Here is a 23,824-nt window from a genome sequence, read left to right as displayed (position 1 = left end):
TTGGCAAATGTGTGCTTTTTGGTCAATAGTAGTTTTTTCCTTGGACCTCTCCCATGGATGCCATTTTTGCCCAGTCTTTTTCTTATTGTTGAATCATGAACTCTGATCTTAACTGAGACAAGTGAGGCCTGCAGTTCTTTAGATGCTGTTCTGGCTGCATCTCTTGTGACCTCCTGGATGAGTCTGCAGTGCGCTCTCAGAGTAATTTTGGTAGGCAGGCTGCTCCTGGGAAGGTTCAGCACTGTTTTAAGTCTTCTCCATTTGTGGATAATGACTCTCTGCAGTCCCAAAGCAATGGAAATGTCTTTGTAACCTTTCCCAAATGGACAGATGTCAATGACTTTGTTTCTCATATTGTTTCTTTAGATTGTGAAGTGATGCGTTGGCTTTTTGAAATTTTTTAGCCTACTTCACTTTGTCAGACAGGTTCTGTTTAAGGGATTTCTTCATTCAGCAGGTCTGTAATAATCAGGTCTGAGTGTGGCTAGTGAAACTGAACTCAGCTTTACAGAAACTGTTAATTGATGATTTAACAAGAGGGGCAGAGCGGGGGGGCTAGAAGAAGAAGTTGGCCGTCCGACTGGGGTCTGGAATGCGGGGCCTCCCTGCTGCTGTGGAGTCGGGGAGGTCTGTTTCTCCCCACCCCAGGGAAAAGGGTAACACCACCTGGGTCTGGGTGCAGTTTCCCCCTCCAGGGGCAAGGATACCTAGACCCGGGGCTTAGAGCACGCTTGGGGAGTGTGATTGTGTGTACAGTGTCTCTCTATGTCTGTCTCCACGTTGGGTGAGTGTTGAGTAATTGCATATGAGAGCATGAGGGTGGGAATGGATGTTTGTATATGTGTGTGCCTGTTTGTCTGTGTCCATATGTCAGGTCGGGTATCAGACGCCACCTCTCTGGGAACATCCCAGGTCCTCCAAGGTATGGAGGCCTATCTCCCCCACCACTTCCCCTACCAGTGGCAGACGCCCTCAGTGCGGTTCTTTGTGTCTGGGGTTGGGCGTCCAGGTACACACCGGCTCACTCCTTGGTGGCTGCTTATCGGAGCCTGGAGCTCGCTCGGGCCACTTCGGTCACTCTGGCACAGCTGGCTGCCGGCGATGCTCATGGGCACATCACTGCAACTCCCCCTGGCTTCTGCTCCGCGGCTGCTGAGTGACCCCTCATCTGGGACTCTCGTCAGCTCTTTCTGGGACAGTGGCGCAGCTGCCCCTCTGTTGGTCTTCCTTGGTCTCTTGTGTTCTGGGGGCCTCTGGATGTCTGGAGTTTTGATCTCCTCCATACCTGCTTCATGCCCTGGTGGACGGGGCTCTGTGTGTGTGTGTGTGTGTGTGTATACGTGTGTGTATACGTGTGTGTGTGTGTGTGTGTGTGTGTATACGTGTATGTGTGTGTGTGTGTGTGTGTGTGTGTGTGTGTGTATACGTGTGTGTGTGTGTATACGTGTGTGTGTGTATGTATGTATATGTGTGTGTGTGTGTATGTATGTATATGTATGTATGTATGTATGTATGTGTGTATATATATATATATATATATATATATATATATATATATATATATATATATATATATATATATATATATATATATATATCCTCCTGAGACCCAGCAGTTCATTTTTGTGCACTGTAGTACACATTTAGTTTTGGCTTGTATCTCTCATACTCTACATGCCACTCTGCTAAGTCCTGTTGTTTCTTAGAGAGGACAAGTGTACCTTTAAAATGATGTCACATGTGTGGGGGTGTGGCCTTGCCAACTATCCTTTTCGCTCCTTTTCAAAATGGCTGGCATCCCTACAAGCACATTTTATGGAAGAAGGAAAGGTAAGCATGATATTTACATTTAAAGTATTTTTGCAACTCATATTTTTATAAATTTCCAAAAATAAACATCTAGTAAGTAATTTGAGGAAGTTTTCAGAACTAAGCTTATTTAATTTCACAGAGCAAATGACTAATTTATTAATGTGTACTCTAGTGCACGTCGGGACTTTGTACTTATATTTATTTCACATTTTTCTAGTAGACAGCTCTTTGACAGAGGCAGAGAGAATTCTTAACAGAATCATTGAGGGAAATTCAGACAGATCTTTCAGAAGATGAGAGTCATGTGAGCCAGACAGGAGAGGGTGAGAACGCAGATGAGGGACCAGACAAAGATGACCAAGATGCAGGGCCAGATGTAATGGAGAAAGACACAGGGCCAGCTGAAATCTGCCGTCGTCCTATCTGGTCCAAAACCAACATGTAGGAGAATCTGGAATTTTTGATTTTGAGTACAAAAGTACCAGTAACATACAGAAATGCTTTACAGTAAATTAATTTAACTTGTAAAGATAGTGTAAAAGTGTTTTAAGTGAACTATATCGGATATTTGAGTATAAATAATTTTTCTGACTTTTGTTTTGCTAAGTAATTTTTCTTTATCTTAGGTTCATGCCTGTGTTGGAAGAATGCAGAATTCGAGATGATGGCACACTAATGACACGTAATGATTGGAGCCCACAGCAGTATTTCCAGCAGTACATTGATAAAAAACTAATTCAGGACTTGTCCTTCTTCACCAACCAGCGTATGGTACGGGATTCAGGGTGTAGTTTAAACACAACACCAGAGGAGATCAATACCTTTTTAGGAATCTCTGTGTACATGGCATGCCTTGGATATCAGAGAATTAGAATGTACTGGGCTGCCAAAACAAGAGTCGCAATTATAGCTGATTCCATGACACGTGATCGTTTCTACAAGATCAGGTCCTCGCTGAAAGTGGTTGACGATCTCAGTGTGCCAGAAAGCGAAAAGAAAAAGGATCCCCTGTGGAAAGTCAGACCAGTTCTAAAGAGGGTCCTCCAAGGTTGCCTCAATCTGCCCAGGCCAACAAAGGTCTGTATTGATGAACTGATTGTTCCATTCACTGGCCGTTGTCCAGTTCGTCAGTTTGTACCTGGGAAGCCAAATCCAACAGGGTTAAAAGTGTTTGTTCTTGCAAGTCCAGGTGGTTTAGTGCTTGATTTTGAAACCTACATGGGAAAGAACACCTTCACTCAAGTCCAACAGATGGGGATAAGTGGAAATGCAGTCCTGCGTTTAACAGAGACACTTCCTAGAGGATCACTAGTCTACTTTGACCGGTATTTTACCACCATCAGTCTTCTGGATGCTCTTAAAGAAAGGGGCCTTCTAGGTACAGGAACAATTCAAAAGAATCGAATCCCAAAAGAGTGCCACTTCACTGCTGACAACATCCTGAGCTCAAAACCAAGAGGTTCGTCAGAAATGATTGTATGGAGACCTGATGAAATAGCAGTCACCAAGTGGATGGACAACAAGCCTGTTGTCATGGCATCAACTGCTCATGGAATTGAGCCCCAGGATACCTGTTCCAGATGGTCAAAGAAAGAACAGAGACAAATCCAAGTCCCAAGACCTGCAGTGGTTGCAGAATATAATATCAACATGGGAGGGGTTGACCTATGTGATTGCATGCTCAGGTTCTACAGAAGATCTAGCCAGACCAAGAAGTGGACTGTTCGCACCATACTTCATTTCATTGATCTGGCCATCACCAACTCATGGCTTCAATATCGACAAGACAGCAAGGCCATGGAACAAGCTGAAAAGAATACACAGTACCTGGAGTTCAAGCTCCTCTTGGCCGAAGAACTGATAAACAAGGGACAAACATGGGAACAAGACCTGGATAATACCAGTGATGAAGAGTTCTCTCCAGAAATCAAGAAAAGGAAGCCCCAACCAGATGAGAGTGTAAGAAAATATGGTGCACTCCACTTGCCTGAAATGGTTAACAGCCCAAGGCCTTTCAGGTGCAGAATGCTTGGGTGCAACAGTAAAACATATGTGAGATGTGTGAAGTACCAAATGTTCCTCTGTGTATCCAAAAAATCACAGTGCTTTCTTAGATATCATAAATGAATGGACGTTTGTGAAATTAAAAAAAAAACAAAACAGTGCAATCAGTTGTTCCTAGACGAATGGCCTACAGCCAGTGAAATGTCAGTGACTTCTAAGTTGACCCATGATCTACTGTTTTGTGATGTTTTTATGTAAATATGTTTTAAAATCCTGCTTACAAAGATTTCAGTGCAGCATTTAATTTTTTTTAATCAGCTCTTGAATTTTGTTAGTTTCACATTCGTGATCAATGAACTCCCCTCGTGCACTGGAGTGCACATGTTGTAAAATTTAAATAAAATCTGTTAAAAACAAAATTGTTTTTGCAATGTGTTTTTTTACCAAACCAATACTTGATTTATATTAAAAAAAATCAAAATACTTTTTTTTTCCTGGGTCTCAGGAGGAATATAAATAAATAAATATATATATATATATATATATATATATATAAATTTACCTGTTACTACCTACTACCACACACCCAACCCGATTGTTGGTCCTTCCTGGCTTGTGTAGCCACTAGGTAACAAAAGCCAACACGGCCCCTAGCATCCTGGAGCACTTCCGTTGTGTTTTGGAGTTTGTACGTGCTTTGTCTCTAGGGGCCACTGTAAATATAGTTTTATTTATTCACTCCACATAAAATGTAATACATAAATTATAAAATACAAAAACCAACTGTTCACATTTCATACATTTCAACTTTTAAATTTTCAGCTTTTTCCTTTTAAACAAATTTAAAGTGAAACAACACAAAACACTGCAAATCACAGCACAATAAAATATGGGGAAAAAAAGGGGGGGAAAAGAACGCCCAGATCTTTAATTAAGGTAAAGGTTGGAATTTAGAAATATTCATATCACACTCAACTGACTGCGTTTTATCTTCCCATTGCACTTAACCCTTTAAGACCTACCATAGAACCAAGTCCGCCAGAGCTTATATTATATTTTTACATGCTGTGGAGCCATTTTTGGGAGCATTTCAAGTTGCTATACATCAATACAACCATTATAGCCCAGATTTTAATAATATGTATTCATTAAGTGCATAGTAATTACATAAATTGCAAAAAAGTGCAATAAACTACAAAAAAATTGAAAATCGTTTTTGATTTTTTAACATATATTTGTAGTTAGAGAAATTTAAGAGGCTTATCCCTCAAAACTGTAAATACAAAAAAGTTGCACAAAATAGTTTTCCACCACAGGAAATTTATTTTGAGTGTCTTCATAGTTTTATTTTTGAAATACACCAATTTTTATACACTGCAGGAAAAACGAAAATAAATATTATACTGCAAATTTGCAAAAAAGCAGCATATGCATCAAAATAAACTATTTCCAGCAGTGCAATATGAGTCCTAAGCATCCCAGAAACGACACAGAAAGTCATAAAGTCAAAGATAACTTTTAAAAAGAGCAGTATAGGCCCTGAGGCCCTGATCGCAAAAAAGACTACATTTCCGCGAAAATGACGTCACTTCCGGTTTCGGCCAGGTAATGGCGGAAATGCAAAAGTTCGCGCTGACGTCTATTCCAACGTAGGAAGTGTTATGGACAGCTGATCGGATCGGTAAAGCGTGTTTCTGGAATATTATGTTTTTGTTCCTGCAAGCGCTTTTTATGCAGTTTTTGCAAAGCTATATGTGGAAGGAAACCGTGACCTAGGACAAGCTGATGGCATCAGATGTAAGTACAACTCCTCCGGTTCCATATGCAAAAAAAATTTTTGCGCTAGCTTACGTGGTTGCAGTGCTACTGGGATTTAAAAATAGTTACACATAACAGAGCGTTCCCGCTCCGATCGGCTCTAAAGGGTTAAGAGGGGACAGTTCTTAGGTGCCTGTGCATGCTGTTTGTGGAGCCGGCTCTATATGATATCCTTTTCTTGTAGACTCTACACTCTGCCTTTGTTTTGTCAATAAGAACGCATCGTTTACTTCAAAGAACCAGCTCTAAGAGCCATTTCGTTCGCGACCGACCCATCACTAGAACACAGTTGACACGAATAACCATAACGAGACAGGCGGAGCAAAACTGAACAGAATGAACATGGAAACACAGGACCTTCACAATAAAACAGGAAACATGATAAGGGAGTGGAGGAGAGACGGATGAGAGGGAGCGAGGCAACACAAGGGAGAGAGCAGACATGGGGAAGAGCCAAGACCCAAGAAGGGAATCTGTGGGAGCAGAGTTAATATAGTTCATATATTTTAGTATTTATATTTGCTGTTGTTAAACTTGTTTGTGTAAATAACAATTTAACAAGTAAATGCATGTTTATGGTGGAACTAAAATTATTTTATTGCTGTGTTGGCTTGGTTATGTAGTACCGTGAATACATGTGCCTTAAAGGCTTGTGTTTATAGTTAAAATCCGGGCATCACAGATTTATTTGGGGCAGGGATAGCTCAGTAGGTAAAGTGGTCGCCCCATGATCGGAAGGTCGGCGGTTCGAATCCACTTAACGGCTACCCTGAGGTACCCCTGAGCAAGGTACCGTCCCTACACACTGCTCCCTGGGCGCCTGCTTAGTGGGCTGCCCACTGCTTCACTGAGTGAATGGGTCAAATGCAGAGAAAAACAAGTAATTTCCCCATGGGGATCAATAAAGTATCCATTATTATTATTATTATGCAAATGAGCGCGTGCGGGTGGGGGGAGAGAGAGAAAAAGAGGTTTTCCTACCGTAGTAGGTTTTTTTTGTTGAGGATAAGTTAAACCTGACCACTCCTGTAAGATCAGCAAACTGTGGAATAAATTTTTTGTTACATCTTCTAACATCGGAGTCCCGTGGAGTTCTTTTTCCTCTTCAAACTAACGTACACGAGTGAAGCACGGGAAAACTGGTCTCACGGCTATACAGAATCCAATAAACAAAACTAAACAGAATAACCCAGGGACCATAGAATAAACCTTTGGAATAACAGGTGGACGTAGCATAATACAGAATGCCAAAAACGCACAAAACCCAAAACATTAGGTCAAAAGACCCAGGGCCATGACAGATGGATCTTTGTACTTACACCATGGATAGTGACTCCAATGGCTCACTTTCTATTTTCTCTTTCACATGACTGTAATCTCCTGTGAGTAAAACAGTGTCAAAAAGCCATCCCATATGGAAAAGATATATATAAATCTTATACAGCTTGTATCTGTCTTGTGTGAAACTTGTATGAAAAGCATACAAGAGTGAAAACAGATATAAGATCCCTTGAAAAATTATATAAATGAAACTTGTATGTTTTGGATACTTACTAAAACAATATATGAAAGTGGCCACTTTCATGGGTAAATCATATAAGCCTTATATGATTCACTATATGAAGTAGGCCACATCTGATGCAAGTCTTTTATAAGTTTTTTCTATTTCTTTTCCATATGGGATAGCATGGGAGGCATTGGGAAAGGTCACAAGGGAGCACTGGATAGAGGGGCAAATATGTTTCTAGCACATGAAGAGGAAGGCTGCAAGCTACACGCTAAAGCAAAGAGCATCTAAGTAATACTAGATACTTATTATTCTACACTTATGAGAAACTAAACATGCGGTTGTGAAATATTGCAGTCTAAGAAGACATTCTGGTACCAGAGAGGAGGAAGCCAACTCTTAAGAAGTCCTCACTGATGAATAGATTAATCACAGGTGCATTGTTCCATGAGTTATAATAATTTAGACTGCCTCTTTAACAAAGGAATGCTCTCCAGAGAGTGGAGATAATCAAACAGTACACAAAAACACACAATCACGACAATGTTTATAATATAAAGGATTCTAAGAGCAAAATATTATAAAATAAATGTTTAAAAATTAACCATCAAACAGTCAAGAGTGAATAAACCATAACTACAGTATCTATTAAGTGCTTGATCAAGTAGTTTAGTCATCTTAGTATCACTGAAAGTGGTGTTTTAAGGAGTTGTAAGGATTTATCTATGGTCATGTTGTGAAACACACAATTTTTAACAAAAACTATAACAATGGGTACCTAATCCTACACAGATTATACACAAAAGTTGAGTAATTGTGAATAGTAAGGACTTTTTTTTGTTTTCACTGAAACTTAGAATTTAGGCTTTTGACAACTATATAAGTATAAGCACCCTCCAATCAATTTTTCTTTCAATGAATTTGAGGACATCGGCTGATGTCTTCTTGCAAAATGTCCTTACAAACCACCTTGGCGCGCGCATGCGTGCACACACACACACACACACACACAAAATAGAAAAAGCAAACACTAAGCTTAAAAAGCTTAATATACATTGAAGGGTTTATCATTGGTATATAAGACTGTTTTGCTTATATGACATTAGAACGGGGGTAGGCAACTCCAGGCCTCAGGTGCTGGTGCCCTGCAGGTTTTAGATATCACCCTGGGTCAACACACCTGAATCAAATGATTAGTTCATTACCAGGCATCTGGAGGACATCAGGACATGTTGAGGTGGTGATTTAGCCATTTAAATCAGCTGTGTTGGATCAACACACATCTGAAACCTGCAGGACACCGGCACTTGAGGCCTGGGCCCTATTTCAGAAAGCCGGTTTAGTGCAAACTCTGAGTAAGTATACCCTGAGTTAACGAAAACTCTGAGTTTTCTAAACCCGCTTTCTGAAACAGACCCCTGGGCCCTATTTCAGGAAGCCGGTTTAGAAAACCCCGAGTGAAAAACGATACTCACGGTTGAGTAACCCCAAACTGTCCAACTCGGAATATTCGGTTTCAGAAAGGCTGATAACAATTAGTTCAATCAACGCGGAGTTGCTACAACCCCAAGTCAAGCGCGCGCACGAGGATACATAAAGCCCCGATTAGTGGAGCACAGATTAAGCGAGTCACCATGGAGACGGAGGGAAAGAAGGCGCGGTCGACGTATTTCACAGCGCTCGAGGCGGAAATTCTGATGGCAGCATATGCCGACAGCATGCACATCATGCAGAAAAAAAGTAACACAGCCGCAGCTGCAAAGGAAAGGGAGCATGCATGGCAAAACATAACCAACAGAGTCAATGCGTGAGTGTTAATCTAAACATTGATCTAGGGATCACCACCCATTTAACACGTCATCTCAGTATATGTCATTTCATTGCCTATGTCATACATTTTATGTTGTGATGTGATGTGAGCGCAGGTGCAACCCAACAGGCCCCAAACGTTCCTGGCAGCAAGTAAAAATGAAGTATAAAAACATAGTCCAAACAGGTAAGGTGCAATTGTATTATGAGCCATAGTGCTTGGTCTGTGTGTCCAATGTAAATCAATTGCAGTTAGAGGCAGAGGAGGAGCCAGACATTTGAAACACCCGGGGCTTAGCCCTAAAGGGTAGTATGCATGTGGGATTTTTTTTTTTTTTTTTGAGGGGGGGGGTGTAGAAATGACTGAAAGATTAATAGGCTCTGTTTTGAGTTTTGTTCAAAAAAGAATGACTTCATATAGGGAAATATATATATCACACATGCAGGACACCTTAAACTAGTTTTTTAATTGAGCAGCAAGACAGAACGAAGTCGGGGCTGTATCAAGACACAGGGACTAAACCCCAATTCAACCAGACCCAGAACTGATCCAGAATTAAAACAGGACTACAACAGTTCAAAAGCAGGATTACTGAGGACTTAACCAAGACATAACCACAATCAGAACTAGATGATAGTAGCACTAAAAATCATCATAGACCTGCACTACACTTATTTATTTAATTCTACCAAAGTACAATATTTAGATTGAGAAAAGTTTATATAATTATTTAGCCTTGTTGTGCGAACAAGCCTGCAGAACTTAATAAATATAGAATTTGAAAAATAGCAAACCTAAAAAGAAACACTAGGTACGAGATACATGAGTACCTATGATACAGTGATACTTTTAGTAAGCAACCATTTGACTAACATGTGTGTCTCACCTGCTCTTGTTCATCTCTGTTCTGTCCTCATTCTCCATCTCAATCTCTGCTCCTCTCTCTCCCTCTTTGTGCTGACAATCATCAAATATACAGTTGAAACCAGATATTTACAAACTCTTCAGATCAAAACACAAACACTTTTTTAATTGTAACATCAAATCAGACTAAATGTTTATTTTTTTAGATTGATAAATATAAAAACATATTTGTTAACTTTAAGAGTAAAGAGAGAAACTGTCTGTGTTTTTTAATTGCAAATGGCACCAAATTGTATTCAAAATTGAGCCACACTTATGGAGCTCCACGATTCTTTTCCTGGTGTTTTGGTTGACATCTCTTGATGTTCCCATGTCACAGAAACAGGCTCTGTGTTTTGCCTTATATGCATCCACAGCTGTGCCACCAATTTACTCACATGGACTCTACTAACCTATCAGAAGCTTCTTCAGCTCAGAATGGAATCGTCTGGAGTTTTTCTTATTAATTAACAATAAACTTAGTGTATATGTGCTCCTAAATTTAATGAAAGTGATAAAAAATAGAAGCTCTGTCTCTCTTTATTCTGACATTTAACTAATTCAAAATATATTTCAATATTTATCTAAAACAAAAGTTTACTCTAAATTGATGTTGTACAGTAAAATGTTTTATGTTTTCTCCCTAAAGTGTATGTAAATATCTGGTTACAAATGTGAATATCCTGCTGTGTACTGAAATCCCTCTTGTTTTGCATAGAAATATACTGAACAACATACAAAGCATAATATATAAAATAACATTTACCTGAGTTTTTTCTTTGAAAGAACCCTCTAATGTCCATTCTTATATTTCAGTACATAACTGAAACCGAATTAGTCGGGGAGGGTAAGAACTGAAAATATGAAATAAACACACGTAAGCTAAGACTCTCTAAAAAATAGCATTTGTTCGGCTTTTCATTTCGCCATTTGTTGATTCACTTGAAGAGCAAGTAAAATAATATTGGTCAAGTGATCAGTTTCATATCAATCTTTCGTGATGCACCGTCATATTTACATTATTTGTACGGTACGAATGATTTGCTTTGGTACCTGCTCAAACTTAAGCTCTCCTTAGTATGGCTGGCTCCGTCTCTCCAACAGCGCACTCACGGGCAGCAGCTCCCCCCGCCCCCTCGCTCAGTCGCTTAGTGCCTGAGCTTGGATCATACCAATATCAGGGGGGGATTCACGCACAGTCGTAAATTCCCACAGTGTGCACTATGTGCTTCGAATATTGTGTGTACTTTTTGTTTTATACAGTTGTCAGCCAGGCATCTAACTATGAAAAAATTACACTCCAAAATACCCCGGGCTTCTGACAAAACAACCCGGGCTTAAGCCCCGTAAGCCACCCCCACGCTCCGCCCCTGGTTAGAGGCTACAGTAATATACCTCCTGTAAGCACATATTGAAATTATCTGAGCACATCACAAGTACACATTTATCTGAGCACATCACAAGTACACATTTGCCTACTCATGCCCAAATGTGTGCCGTCACAGCCAACAGAAAAAAAGCGGAGGCCCGACAAACAGGTGGGGGTCCTCCACCACCACCACTCACAGAGGCTGAGCAGTTGGCCCTCAGCCAAAACAGTGGGCGCCCTGTGGCTGAAGGCATCTCTGCGGGGACATCCTCTGTGGCAATAACCCCACAAGACACAAGTGCCTACATAAGGGGTAAATCCAAAACAATACATGGCGTGCATACATCCATTCTGCACAGTCACCTTGACCAAAATGAACTATGTCGTAGTGAAGTTATTGTCCTACTGTCAGAGAAAGACAGTTATCAAACAGTTAGGTGAATAAACAACACTGAGACACTTGGAAACTGTTAACGTGCTGCACGGGTGAGGGCCCAGGGAGAGACTCACACACACCGAGCTGCAGTGGTACGTCTTTATGAAGAGCATAGCAGTGTCCTTTAATTTTGCATACATGTGTGTGTGTGTGTGTTAACCTCTCACAGGGTGAGCTCCCTGTTCCCAGAGACAGAGCGAGTAGTACATTCCGTACCTTTCCCAATAAGTGTAACATATGAACCTTAATGCAACATAAAGCCCATAAAAGCGTTTCCACCCTGACACCTACTGATTTTGCCTTCCCTCAGTGTCGGTTGTCTCTGAGAGCATACTGACAATGAGGTGTATGGTGATTGGTATGTCTGGTAATTGCCATTTGCGCCCACATAAGTCATGAGTGACCTGTATGAACCCCATATACTTCCAGTTGATGGTGATGGTGTACTGCATCTGGTGCAGCCCCCTGTTGAGCCAGACTGACATGCAGTCGTGAGTACTCGTAATACTCCACAGACTACATGTGTCAACAGTAGAACAGCAATGTTGTTAAATGTCTCCACCACAGGCATATGATGACGAAACAGTGACAGCTGCTACAGAGGAGGCCGCAACAGAGCCACACTATGAGGTATACAGCGTACAGTGGAAAATATAACAACTGACTACAATGTGGTACTATGATGACACCATGGACTTACTATGTCCCTGGCAGAGTGATGCTGGAAATGAAGAGGAAGAGGGTCCAGCCACTCCTACAACAAACCTTACCACAGTGGGTTGTCCAGCACTGATTTACAACCAACCTAAGTAGGCATGTACTATGGATGCCAATGCTATGTCCTTTGTTGCAATAGCTCCCTGTGAAGCAGCTGTATAAGACATATCTGGCCAGGAAGATAAGAAAGTGCGACATGGAAATGGTGCACCTCCAGCTGCAGATCCAAAAGTCGAAGCTGGAGATTGTACTGCTGGAACAACAGTTAAGGGTGGGTGGAGTGATCATAGATGGACGAATCATGTCAGTGTTTGTACAACATACTAATATACGCATTTATACTTTGTGTACAGGACATACAGGGTGACCAATAAAGCCAGTTGACCACAGTATCTGTGTATTTGTCATGTAACATGTTGGGGTGACGGGTCACAGGAAATGGTTGTGGCATATGGTGTCTCTGACTGCTCTTCCATCCTGTACGTTCGTGGGTGGGTCAGGATGTTCATCGTGTGGATCACTGCTGATGTCTGGTTCAGCTGGACAGTGTTCACCTCTAATCGTGGCAATGTTGTGTAGGATCACACATGCCACAATGATGTCACATGCCCTTTCTGGGGTGACCCTGAGTCTACGAAGGCACTGGAACCGGGCCTTGAGCATTCCGATGGTCATTTCAACTCTGGCCCGTGTCCTGCAATGGGCCAGATTATAACGCTGCTGTGGGCCCGGTTCAGGGGCAGGGTAAGGGGTGAGCAAATAGGGTAGACATGGGTACCCCCTATCACCAAGCAGGTGGCCAGTGAACTCTCCTAGGACAGAAGAATACATGTCAGTGCAAACGTCCCTGTGGCAATTGGTCTCTGTATATTTCACAGTTACTTCGACCCACCATGTCCAAATTTGGTGCTCAGTGTACATTCCCGGAAGATTCGTGAGTCATGTACAGAGCCTGGCCACTTGGCTTCCACATTTGTGATGATGTTGGCAGCATCACATATGATCTACACAGTGCAGAGAACACATATTGGCATCCATTACCATGATGCCATCACTTGTTGGTGTGAAATGCTACAGGGAATTATGTACCTGTACATTAATGCTGTGGAAGGACTTCCTGTTCACATAGTCTCCTTCATTTGCTGAGGGTGCAATGATTGGAATGTGGGTGCCATCTATACAGCCAATCACGCCTGGGAACCCTGGAAATTTATGTACCATTTGAGTGGTAGTTCACGTATCACCACATCATGCATTGAGTTTTGTTCATCCTGATACCTGCAATTTTGTGGAATCCCTCTTTGATGAATCTTGTGGGTCTGTGACCGGGGAACACCACAAACGAGTGCAGGAGACGTTTCAGTGCTACTGTAACATTCCTGACTGCCCGACAGACGGTAGCCTTGGAAACGTGCTCAGCGTCACCAATATTGTACAGAAAGCTCCCGTTTGCAAAGAAACGGAGTGCGGTACAAAGAATATGTAATGGACTGAGCGATGTGTCACATGCGCAATATATGGCCTGAGGATATTATCCAAATAACTTATTGATTGTGCTGAGAAACGGTAACGTTCGCACAGGAAATCATCAGGTAATGATAAAATGTCCATACGCGCTCTGATCACTCTCTCCCGGCGGAGAGCTCTGCGGAGTATTTGGGCTTCAAGATCTACTGGCTCTTCAAGGAAGGGACACGCCATGTCTGACACTTCCTACTGTCAGGTTTCCGACAAAGAGGCGGGGTCAGTCAGGGTTAGTTGTAGTAAACCTGCTAGGGGGCAGGTTAGCTTCACGGAGTGTGTCGTCATAGTGACTCACTCAGGCTTCAGCTGAACTCGCTTTGTGAAACCGAAAAACCAGAGTTTTCGTTAACTCAGGGTATACTTAGTCAGACTTTGCACTAAACCGGCTTCCTGAAATAGGGCCCTGGTCTTAAATCCCCATAGACACAGGTGTTGCCAATCCAAGTAGACAAGGTGGAAACACTGGTACAATGGGAAAAACCAGCACTCACCCGGACCATGACAGGGTCGTTGTGATTGGGTTTCTTTTTATTACTGTCTTTTTTGCTGAAAAAAGTGAAGTGAACTGAATTTCCACAGCTAGCCATGAGCGTGGCACTGATAATGTCCTTCTGAGGAGGGAGGCTTTCTATACAATCACTTGGAGGTCTGTATTTTGATTTGAAAGCTGTTGAATGAAATAATAACTAAATTCACAGAAAAACAATAATACAGTTCTTCATGAAAAGTAGTTTTTATTTGATCGAAAAAAAAACATCATAAACACTCACAGAACCAGAGAATTTCTCATCGTAACATGGTTGAACCAAACCTTTTAAAAAAAACCAGTAGAATATTTCATCACATCATTTTAACTATGTGTAAAGTTCTCTGCAGCAACAAAGCAGCAGCTTCTTGCTCTGACCTTCATTTATTTGGTAGTGACAGGTAGTGTTGCACGCATTGTGAGTCCTTGGGTTACTGACAGTTACAGAACTGAGGACCTGCTGCATCTACATGAAAGTCCAGTCAGTTAGTCACATGAGGCACTGGAGGAAAACTGTATAATAATATAATTTTTGTTTGTATTGTTCACTTTGCACTCCTCAGGATTAGAATCGTGTTTCCACTCTTTCCCAAATGCAGTCGCATTCTTGCAAAACGTCCCTTTCGGGCATTGTGGTCATGATGCTGAACCTGTTCCCGGAGATCTCCCGCAGCTCCTTGATCAGTCCCTCCACAGATGGACTCGGCCAAGTTTTGTTTTCGTCACTTATAAGAATGTATGTCTGTCTCTTGATCAGCTCCAGTCGCTCCAGGTGTCGCAGCTTGTTGAGGAACAGCAGGTCTCTTGTTGGTTCCTCACGGTGGAAGCTACAGAAGACAAGACAGGGAAAAAAACGTCAGCTCTAGTTGCGTGTTGGCAACGATAGGTCCATAATGGGAAATTGTTGAGACGATTTTCTGTAGTGTTTCAGTTGTACTTAAGAAATCAAGACAGAGAAAAGCTTCATTTGCAGCAAAATGTAAATTATGTCAGTTTCTCAAGTGAGATGATTTGATGCTGCAGGTCACACATAAACCATCAAATGGTTTATGTCAACACCCTGGTTAAGAAAGCCCGTCAGCGTCTCTTCTTCCTCAAAAGACTTAAAGACTTCCATCTGCCACTGAAGGTGCTCAAGAACTTTTACTCCTGCACCATCGAGAGCGTCCTGACGGCAAACATCTGCACCTGGTTTGGGAACAGCACCAAGCAGGACAGACGAGATCTGCAAAGAGTGGTGCGCTCAGCCGAACGCATCATTCAATCAGAGCTCCCTGACCTGCTGTCCATCTACACCAAGCGGTGCAAGACCAAAGCTAGGAAGATTATGATGGACCTCTCCCATCCCAACAATGGACTCTTCTCACTGTTGAGGTCTGGGAAGGGCTTCCGCTCCCTTAAGGCCAAAACAGAGAGAATGAGGAGGAGCTTCTTCCCCCAGGCTATTCGGGCCCTGAACCAGGTGTAGGACTGGACTCTCCCACACACATCGCTATAAGACTGGACTCTCACACACATCACAACACGCACCACCACACATTTCCTATAATTTATAATCTTTATAATCTCCTCTGCTATTTGCACATTTTTTACTGTAAATTTCTAAGTTAATTTGTAAATTTTGTAGTAACCTGTAAATTGTAAATACTGTAAAACTTTTTTTCTGTCATTTAATGGTCAGGCATTGTACAGCTACAAGCATTTCACCCCCATGTCATACTGTGTATGGTTGTGTGTGTGTGTGTGTGACAAATAAAATTTGAATTTGAAATGGAACTTTTACTTTGTAATAGTAATATAAATAAAAATCTGCTGGGCATACCGTATTCTGAGAGTCTTGAGTTGAGGAAACAGTGTAGGAAGCTGTTTGCAGAGACAATCATCATAGCGGTTCTGATCTATGTCCAGATGTTCAACTCGCTGGAGTTGAGATGCAATGGAGCTCATCTGGCACATGCATGTGGATGTTCGCAGTGTCAGACTGGTCATCTGGCGTGGAAGGTCTTCCGTATAAGAGGAAAGAAAAGTCCCTCCTATAAGGAAAGAAACGACAGGACAGAAGTTACAGAAAACAGTTTTGGCCTGGAGCTTCACACAGCTTCACTTAAAAAACAAACAAAAAAAAAGGATGCATGCAAGACAACAGATTTTTGCTTACTACACACACTTACACACATTACAAAGATTAAATGCATGTTTTGACTCACCAATGATTGAGAGTGATTCCAGCTGTTGCAGATAACTGAGCCAGGAATAGAGGTTGCACTGCAGACCATCCCAGGGGTACCTGTAGTGGACAGCAAGCGACTTGAGTGAAGTCAGACCCCACAGCGCGTCCTCCGACAGGATGATTTCTGTGTAATTGACTAACTCCAAAGAGATCAGTTCTGGGCCGCCGTACTCTCCTACAGGATAAAAGAAGTGGTTAGCTAAACATTTAGTCTCTGTCAGTTAAGTTTAGCATAGTCACACAATACTGCACAACAGGCTGTGTGCTCACAATACTAATCAGAACAATATGTATTTATGAATGTAATCAGAATAATAATTCCTAAGGAAATTATGTGGGTTACAGTTGGTCCAAGATAGTAACAGTAATAGACTAAACTAATTAAATAATACAATATATTACAAGTACAATACAGTTTCCAAAATTTAAGAAATAGCACTAATATATACAAATCGCTCAATTATAAACATCAAGAATATTACAGAGGTGAAATATATATAATAATTCAGCATGTGTGCAGCTCAACTGACTTCAATATGATGGGTTTTGTTCCAATATTAAGGCATAATGTCAAGAAATCATTGTATTTTCTTGATGAAAAGCTCTTGTCAAAGGTGTAAAAAGTGACTGTATTGGTTCTGATGCTTGCAAGTGTAAAATATAATCAGGAGACTGGCTTACCTGGGTTTTCTGGGTCCAGTGGGTAGAAGTAGTTGTTGGGCAGTGGCACTGGTGGCTCCCCTTTCATTCCCCAGGATAAGTGTTTGAGTTTCTTCAGGCTTAGCAGCAGGTTGTGGAAGATGCAAGAGGGCACTGGCCTCATCCTCTCAAGCCTTTCACTTTCCTGCTGGTGGAACAGCAAGTACTCCAGGTTGACCAAGCGTGACACGCAATTGATGAACGCCACACTGTCGTCGCAGGACATCTGAATGTCGCAGACGCTGAGGTGAGTCAACCGCTCGACTAGTTGCTGACTCTGACACTGCACCAGTAACGGCTCAACCCAGGTGGCGTTTCGTACCCCAAGACTCGTCAGGTTGGGGAATTCACACAGGTTGTCTAAGTATTTCATCTTGTAATATCGCCGTTCCCTCACACAGACAATGGTGTTGAGCGATGGGAGGGACTTGCTGAGGATTTTCCAATCTTTGGATCCTAAATGTCGCACTGTGGCACGGCTGACCCCACGGCACTGCACGGTGTCCCAGAATCCAGATGTGTAGCGGGGAAAGTTGGAGAGTCCTGCTGTATAATCCTTCCACAGGGACGGGTGGTCGATGAGATCTCTGAAGTGTCTGCAGCAGAGGCGGGCTGTGTGCTTTTCCTCAGTGTTCAAGTAGCCGAACACCAAAACCCAAACTTCAGGTGGCAGATATGGTAGCTCCTGGACCTTCATGTTGACTGTTTGAGCCATTGCACCTCAATTCCTTACACAAATTCAACCAATGCAGAGGCAGCAGACCTACAATTAATAGTCCTTTGTCCCTGAGTAATCACACTGATTCGCTGAAATGTAGGAGCACCTGGAAAGGGAACAACAACAATTTACAATCCAGACTAAACAAAAAATGACCAAGACCTCACTTAAGCTCTTTTTTTATGTAAAAGGTGTTTATTTTTGCCCCAAACTATTCAGGCAAGCCTCACACCTCCATCAAGACTGTAATATGAAATAACTATCCCAACGTCCTTGTGGGTTGCCATGTGAATTTAAAGAAGCTTGTTGAGGTGAAATTTGCTTGTGCCTGTGAGTCACTGAAAACAAGGCCTCCTTGTATTCATCTCCAAACAAATAAATTAATCTCTGACTCAGTCTGGCTTCATGAAACGTGGATATAAAAAGTCATTATTACAATCCTAGATTATTTTCACAAAGCATTTCATGCACACATTAATTCCCTACAGCCAGCCAAAAAGAAACAAATGAAGGATAATCTGAGATGTGTTTTAACAGAAAAACCACTTTCACTCCCAAAATTACTTAAAACAGGTCAGTAAAGATCTATCCATACTTTAAATGCTTAACTTGACGAAAACAGCATTGCAGTACATCTAACCAGCAGAGATGCTACAACAGGTAAACTTGAACTACACAGCAAATTATAGTTTGTGGCAGAGAATAATCCTTACCTTGCAGGAGTTTCTGAAAAGTTCAAATCCAGTAAGAAGCAGATGAAGAAGCTCTTCCAGCCTGCACACACACAGGGCCAAAGCAAAGTGACCATCCCTGGTCTGTGACCCTTTAAAAGCTTGCTGGTACTTAATTAACATATGACTTTGTCAATAAAATAATCCCTGTATATCCTCTTATTTGTCTGCTGTTGACATCATCAGTCAAGTGGGGTGTGTCAACAACTGTCGATGAAGTTGAAGCTGAAGCTCATCACTCCATTGTTGTGTTCCAGACTGCTTGATCACATCACTTACATGTCTCCACACCCCACTCACTGTTTCATGTCCTTTCTCTTTCTTATACGTAACTGTTGGCTGCATCTGAAAGTCCACCATGACATATTGCTTTTGCTGCAATATGTCCACTGTGTTCATGAAGAATTCCTGTGTAAAACGACTAAACAGACTTAGTAAACAACACCAGTCACACTGAGCCAGCCATTTTTGTCAATTTTTCTTACCTAAATAGAAATCAAAGTAAAGAATATTTTCAATGTTTCAAGCAAGCAAGCAAGCAATTTATTTATATAGCGCTTTCAGATCAGCCACGAGCTGAACACAAAGTGCTGTACACTTGACATGCCAAACATGATACATTGAGCATGTTAAAAAAAATGAGAAAAATAGTAATAATAATATAAGATAAGTAATATATATATAAACACATTTAAAACAATAAAATCAGCACATTAGATTAAAACAATAAAATCAGGGTCAGACTGTGTCATAAGCCAAAGAGTAAAAATGAGTTTTAAGACGTGTTTTAAAAGTGGACAGTGAAGGGGCCTCTCTAATGTGCTGGGAAAGATTGTTCCACAGATTAGGAGCAGCAATAGAGAAGGCCCTGTCCCCTCTGAGCTTCCTCTTGGACCTGGGTACCTCCAGGAGCAGCTTGTCAGCTGACCTGAGAGACCTGGGGGGTGAGTAAGGATGCAAAAGCTCAGAGAGGTAAGTTGGGGCAAGACCATTTAAACATTTAAACACAAACATGAGAATTTTAAAGTGAACTCTAAGATATACAGGCAGCCAATGGAGTGAAGCCAGGACGGGAGTTATGTGCTCTCTTTTACGAGTTCTGGTTAAAAGTCGTGCAGCAGAATTTTGGACCAGCTGCAGACGAGAGAGAAGATGCTGACTAACTCCACAATATAGTGCATTACAGTAATCTAAACGACATGAAATAAAAGCATGGATTACCGTTTCAAGATGCGGCTGAGATAAAATAGGTCTTATCTTTGCCAAGCGCCTTAGATGATAAAAACTGGACTTGACAGTACCCCTAATTTGACTATCTAATTTAAAATCACTGTCCATCTTAAAACCCAGGTTTGTAACAACAGATTTAAAATACTCTGCCAGGGGTCCCAAATCAATAGCGGAGGGTTCACAAGGTCCACTAGGACCAAACAGAATGACCTCAGTTTTGCTGGAATTGCATCTTAGAAAGTTTAGGGACATCCAAGATTTAATGTCTTCTAGACATGCTAAAAGTGGCTTAATAGAGAAGGCATCGTTCTGCTTCAGAGGCAGATAGATCTGACAGTCGTCAGCATAGCAGTGGAAGGATATTCCATGCCTTCTGAGGATGGTTCCCAGGGGCTGTAAATATAATGAAAAAAGCAGAGGCCCTAAAATTGAGCCCTGCGGGACCCCAGACTGAAAAGTGGCAGAGGAAGACTCATACCCTAAAAAGTTAACACTAAAAGTTTCATTTAAAAGAGTTTATTTCAAGCTTGTAATAACTGAATATTCTACAGCACCAAAGGGTTTGTAATCTCATCAGAGTTACACAGATCTTATCTGCAGTCCATCACTGTATATCTGCTAACTCAGAGGCCTGCAAACTTTAAACTTTAAAAATCTGTTTTTAGCACAAGTTATTTTCAGCAGCCCAAAATCTGCATGGAGCCACATAGAGACGATGGCATTTTTCACACGAGATACAGTAAATGATGTTTTTCATGTTCAAGGTCGTTCTCTGCAGAATGGGTGCCCCTGTCTGTCCATGAGGATTGTACATAAACTGTCTTGGTTTGAAGGCCCAATGGTCAGATTTCACTGATCCTATTCTCCCTATCTGTTCCGGTAATTTAGCTCTAACAAGCATGTCCCTTAGGTTCTTGTTTCTCCTATGAGCTGAAATTACCCTGTAATTTTGAAATTGTATCAAACCGGAGGTATACTCCTTAAAGTTTGTTTTAAATTGATGGTGTAACGGTAAATAGGGGCATGAATAAGTAGTTACCAATGGCATGAATCTGCTCGGTTCCCCCAATTGGGCCTGATTCTGAGTCAAGTTTTCCCCTGAATCATCTAAGGCTCCACCTGCATTCGTCGTGTTAGAGTTAAGCCCTGCAAGAGTACTGCTTTTAATTGCTCCAAGAAACCTTCTGGAATAACCCCTGTTTCTCAGACTCCGAAATAATGTACCGATTGAATCCTGAAGGTCTGAATCCTTTGAGGAGATTCTGTAGAATCTAATAATTTGCGATTTTATGATACCTTTAAAAGTGAGTTTTGGATGATAACTACTTCTATGTAAAAGGGCATGAGAATCTGTGGGTTTAAAATAAACCTTAGTAGAAACCTTTTTCAAATTTGGATCCAGTTGTTCCAAAAACACTGTGTCCAGAAAGTTCACCTGTGCAGGATGCAACTCATATTTGACCTTGATAGAGGAGTGATGGTTATTTAGGATGTCAATAAATTCAGAAAACTTTTCCTCACCGTGAGACCAAGCCCCTATGATGTCATCCAAAAAAAGTAGAATATTAGTTTCTGAGGGCATTTTGCAAGGGCCTCATGTTCCCACTGACTCATGTATAAGTTTGCATAGGAGGGGGCATATCTATGCCCCATAAATATTCCGTCAGAGCAACATTAATGTGATAACAGGTTAAGAGCGCCTAAAATGTCTTATTTGCTGATGTCAATATAAACCATTACAGAGATCCACACAATATACCAGTGCACTTGACCTCAAGAGGATTTTCTGCCATTTCCTCGTGTTACATTTTAGTACACTGAAGTAGTCATCTTGGGCACTGAAATAAACTCCTAGTCTAGGGTGACCAACCGTCCTCTTTTCGCTGGACATGTCCACTTTTCACGTTCTGTCTGGGGGGATTTTCGAGATGGATGAAAATGTCCGGGTTTTCCTACAGGCGTACAGAGGACCCATATGTGCAACGTCATCCCCAAAGTGGTTGTTCCGCGTTCACACACGGGACAGAGCGCGGAACGGCGCACTGAAACGATGCCAAAGCGCAAGTGCATCTTTTCAGACAAACTGCAAAATAAATTTCCCTCGTACCATCCCGGTCGGAATAAATGGGAGGCGTAGTGCACTGTGTGCACAGCTGGCACATAACGTTTGCGTGTCTAACAAAGGTGCCGGAGATCTTGTTGCTTACATGGACACAGAAAAACATAAAAGGTTGTGCAAGGCAAAAATTAATCTAGTAAGTTGACTGAGTTCTTTGTTACACCTGGGAAAAACGAGGATGCTGTTGTTCTGCAGCAGAAGGTGCACTGACATTTCATACTATGAAGCATCACAATAGCTACAGATCCATGGATTACACTAGTGTGTTGCTAAAAATAAATATAATGATAATAATAATAACAATAAAAGCATTTCTCAGACTCAAGTAACCATGGAACGGGGAAAATATTTCCAATCATACTTTGACTGGAAGAATGGTGACGTGCAAACAAAATTGATTGAGGTTAGAAACGCCAAATGACATTGAGGGTTCTCGGGAGGGGCCATGCTAACACCTGCTGCTCTCTGGCAGCAGCACCATGTTCCCCTGTGTTTTAAATGCACCTTAGAACAACACGCAGCAACACTACACATGAGCGAGAGGAGGGAGGTTTGGGGGTCTTCACACACCCCTGTTCTCTGCTGGCCATCGGGGCAGGGGGGCTGGGAGGAGGTGTTGGCCGTCTGAAGAACACCACTGTGTAGTCCTTCCATAGAGATGGTTGGTCGATGAGTTTTTGAGGTCGTTGAAGCAGAGGCAGACTAAATGTTTTTCTTTTGTGTTCAGGTAACTCAACACCAACATCAAAACTTCAGGTGGGAGATGTGGTAGATCTTTCATGTTAACCGTTTGAGCTTCAGCTGCAGGTCTGAGGTTCTTCTGGCCCAATTTTTCTTTTCTGAAAGAATGAGCACTTATGTTATGGCAATGAATTGAACTGGCATATAAAAATAAATAAAGTAATATTTATAAAGTACTGCACTTTACGCTAGTGAAACCTAGCGCTCAACAAGTGCAATTATTCAACACCTGAACGTGCTTCAACAACGTGGCTTGCGGCGAATCCTGAGAATTTCCTACCGGGACCGAATAACAAATGAGGAGGTCCTACGAAGAGCAGGCACCCGCCCATTAGCCGATGTTGTTGCAGAAAGGCGCTTTCGCTTTGCGGGACATATTTTACGCCTACCCCCTCATCGCCCAGCTAAGATTGCCATGACATGGCGTCCACGCACTGGCAAGCGAAAGCAAGGCCGACCAAAGACCACATGGCGTCGAACATTTATGGACAATCTGAGAACTGTCGACATTGCCTGGGACGAAGCTGAAGCAGTCACTGCTGACCGACATCGATGGAGATCACTAGCTGCCCGATGCGCCGCTCGGCGTAGGAGGAACTAAGTGCTAAGTTATAAAGTAATAAAGGGATTTTTTAAACCTCTTATTTATGAGGAAAAATATTGATACATCATTTATAATCCAGACTTGTGTGCTACACAAAACAAGCACTTATTTAAAAATTGTAAACATTTTCCATATTTTAAGCCATTTATTCCACAGCTTGCAAATCTTCTTACTGGAGTGATCAGGTTTAACTTATTCTACGGTAAACTTACTACGGTAGGAAAACCGTAGTAAAACTCTCCCCCCACCTGCACCGCATGCACTCATTTGCATAAATTCCTGATGCTGGGATTTTAACCGTAAACCGAGCCTTTAAGGCACAGGGA

At 41.8% G+C, this 23,824-nt stretch overlaps 1 protein-coding gene across 2 annotated transcripts in view; it reads right to left on the bottom strand.

The window, feature by feature from the left end:
- Window positions 1-14,673: 14,673 nt before the first annotated feature.
- LOC146659639 (uncharacterized) overlaps window positions 14,674-23,824 on the bottom strand; it is a 31,906-nt gene continuing 22,755 nt past the window's right edge. The window contains exons 1-5 of one of the 2 annotated variants that reach the window (XM_085421910.1): window positions 18,787-18,887; window positions 17,338-18,179; window positions 16,634-16,831; window positions 16,249-16,459; window positions 14,674-15,253 (exon numbers count right to left, since the gene is read on the bottom strand). In XM_085421910.1, coding sequence (XP_085278036.1) covers window positions 14,992-15,253; window positions 16,249-16,459; window positions 16,634-16,831; window positions 17,338-18,070 — 1,404 coding nt within the window. In that variant the 5' untranslated portion in view covers window positions 18,071-18,179; window positions 18,787-18,887 and the 3' untranslated portion in view covers window positions 14,674-14,991. Of the gene's footprint in view, window positions 15,254-16,248; window positions 16,460-16,633; window positions 16,832-17,337; window positions 18,180-18,786; window positions 18,888-23,824 lie in introns of those variants that run through there. The other variant, XM_085421911.1, reaches the window with a different exon arrangement.

This window comes from Rhamphochromis longiceps, linkage group LG11 (genome assembly GCF_057381845.1).
Source record: "Rhamphochromis longiceps isolate RC_006_pf linkage group LG11, R_longiceps_female_GT1.1, whole genome shotgun sequence".
In the NCBI taxonomy this organism is placed as follows: Eukaryota; Metazoa; Chordata; class Actinopteri; order Cichliformes; family Cichlidae; genus Rhamphochromis; species Rhamphochromis longiceps.
Note: the sequence above shows the minus strand (reverse complement) of the source record. Positions and strands in the feature narration are given on the sequence as shown.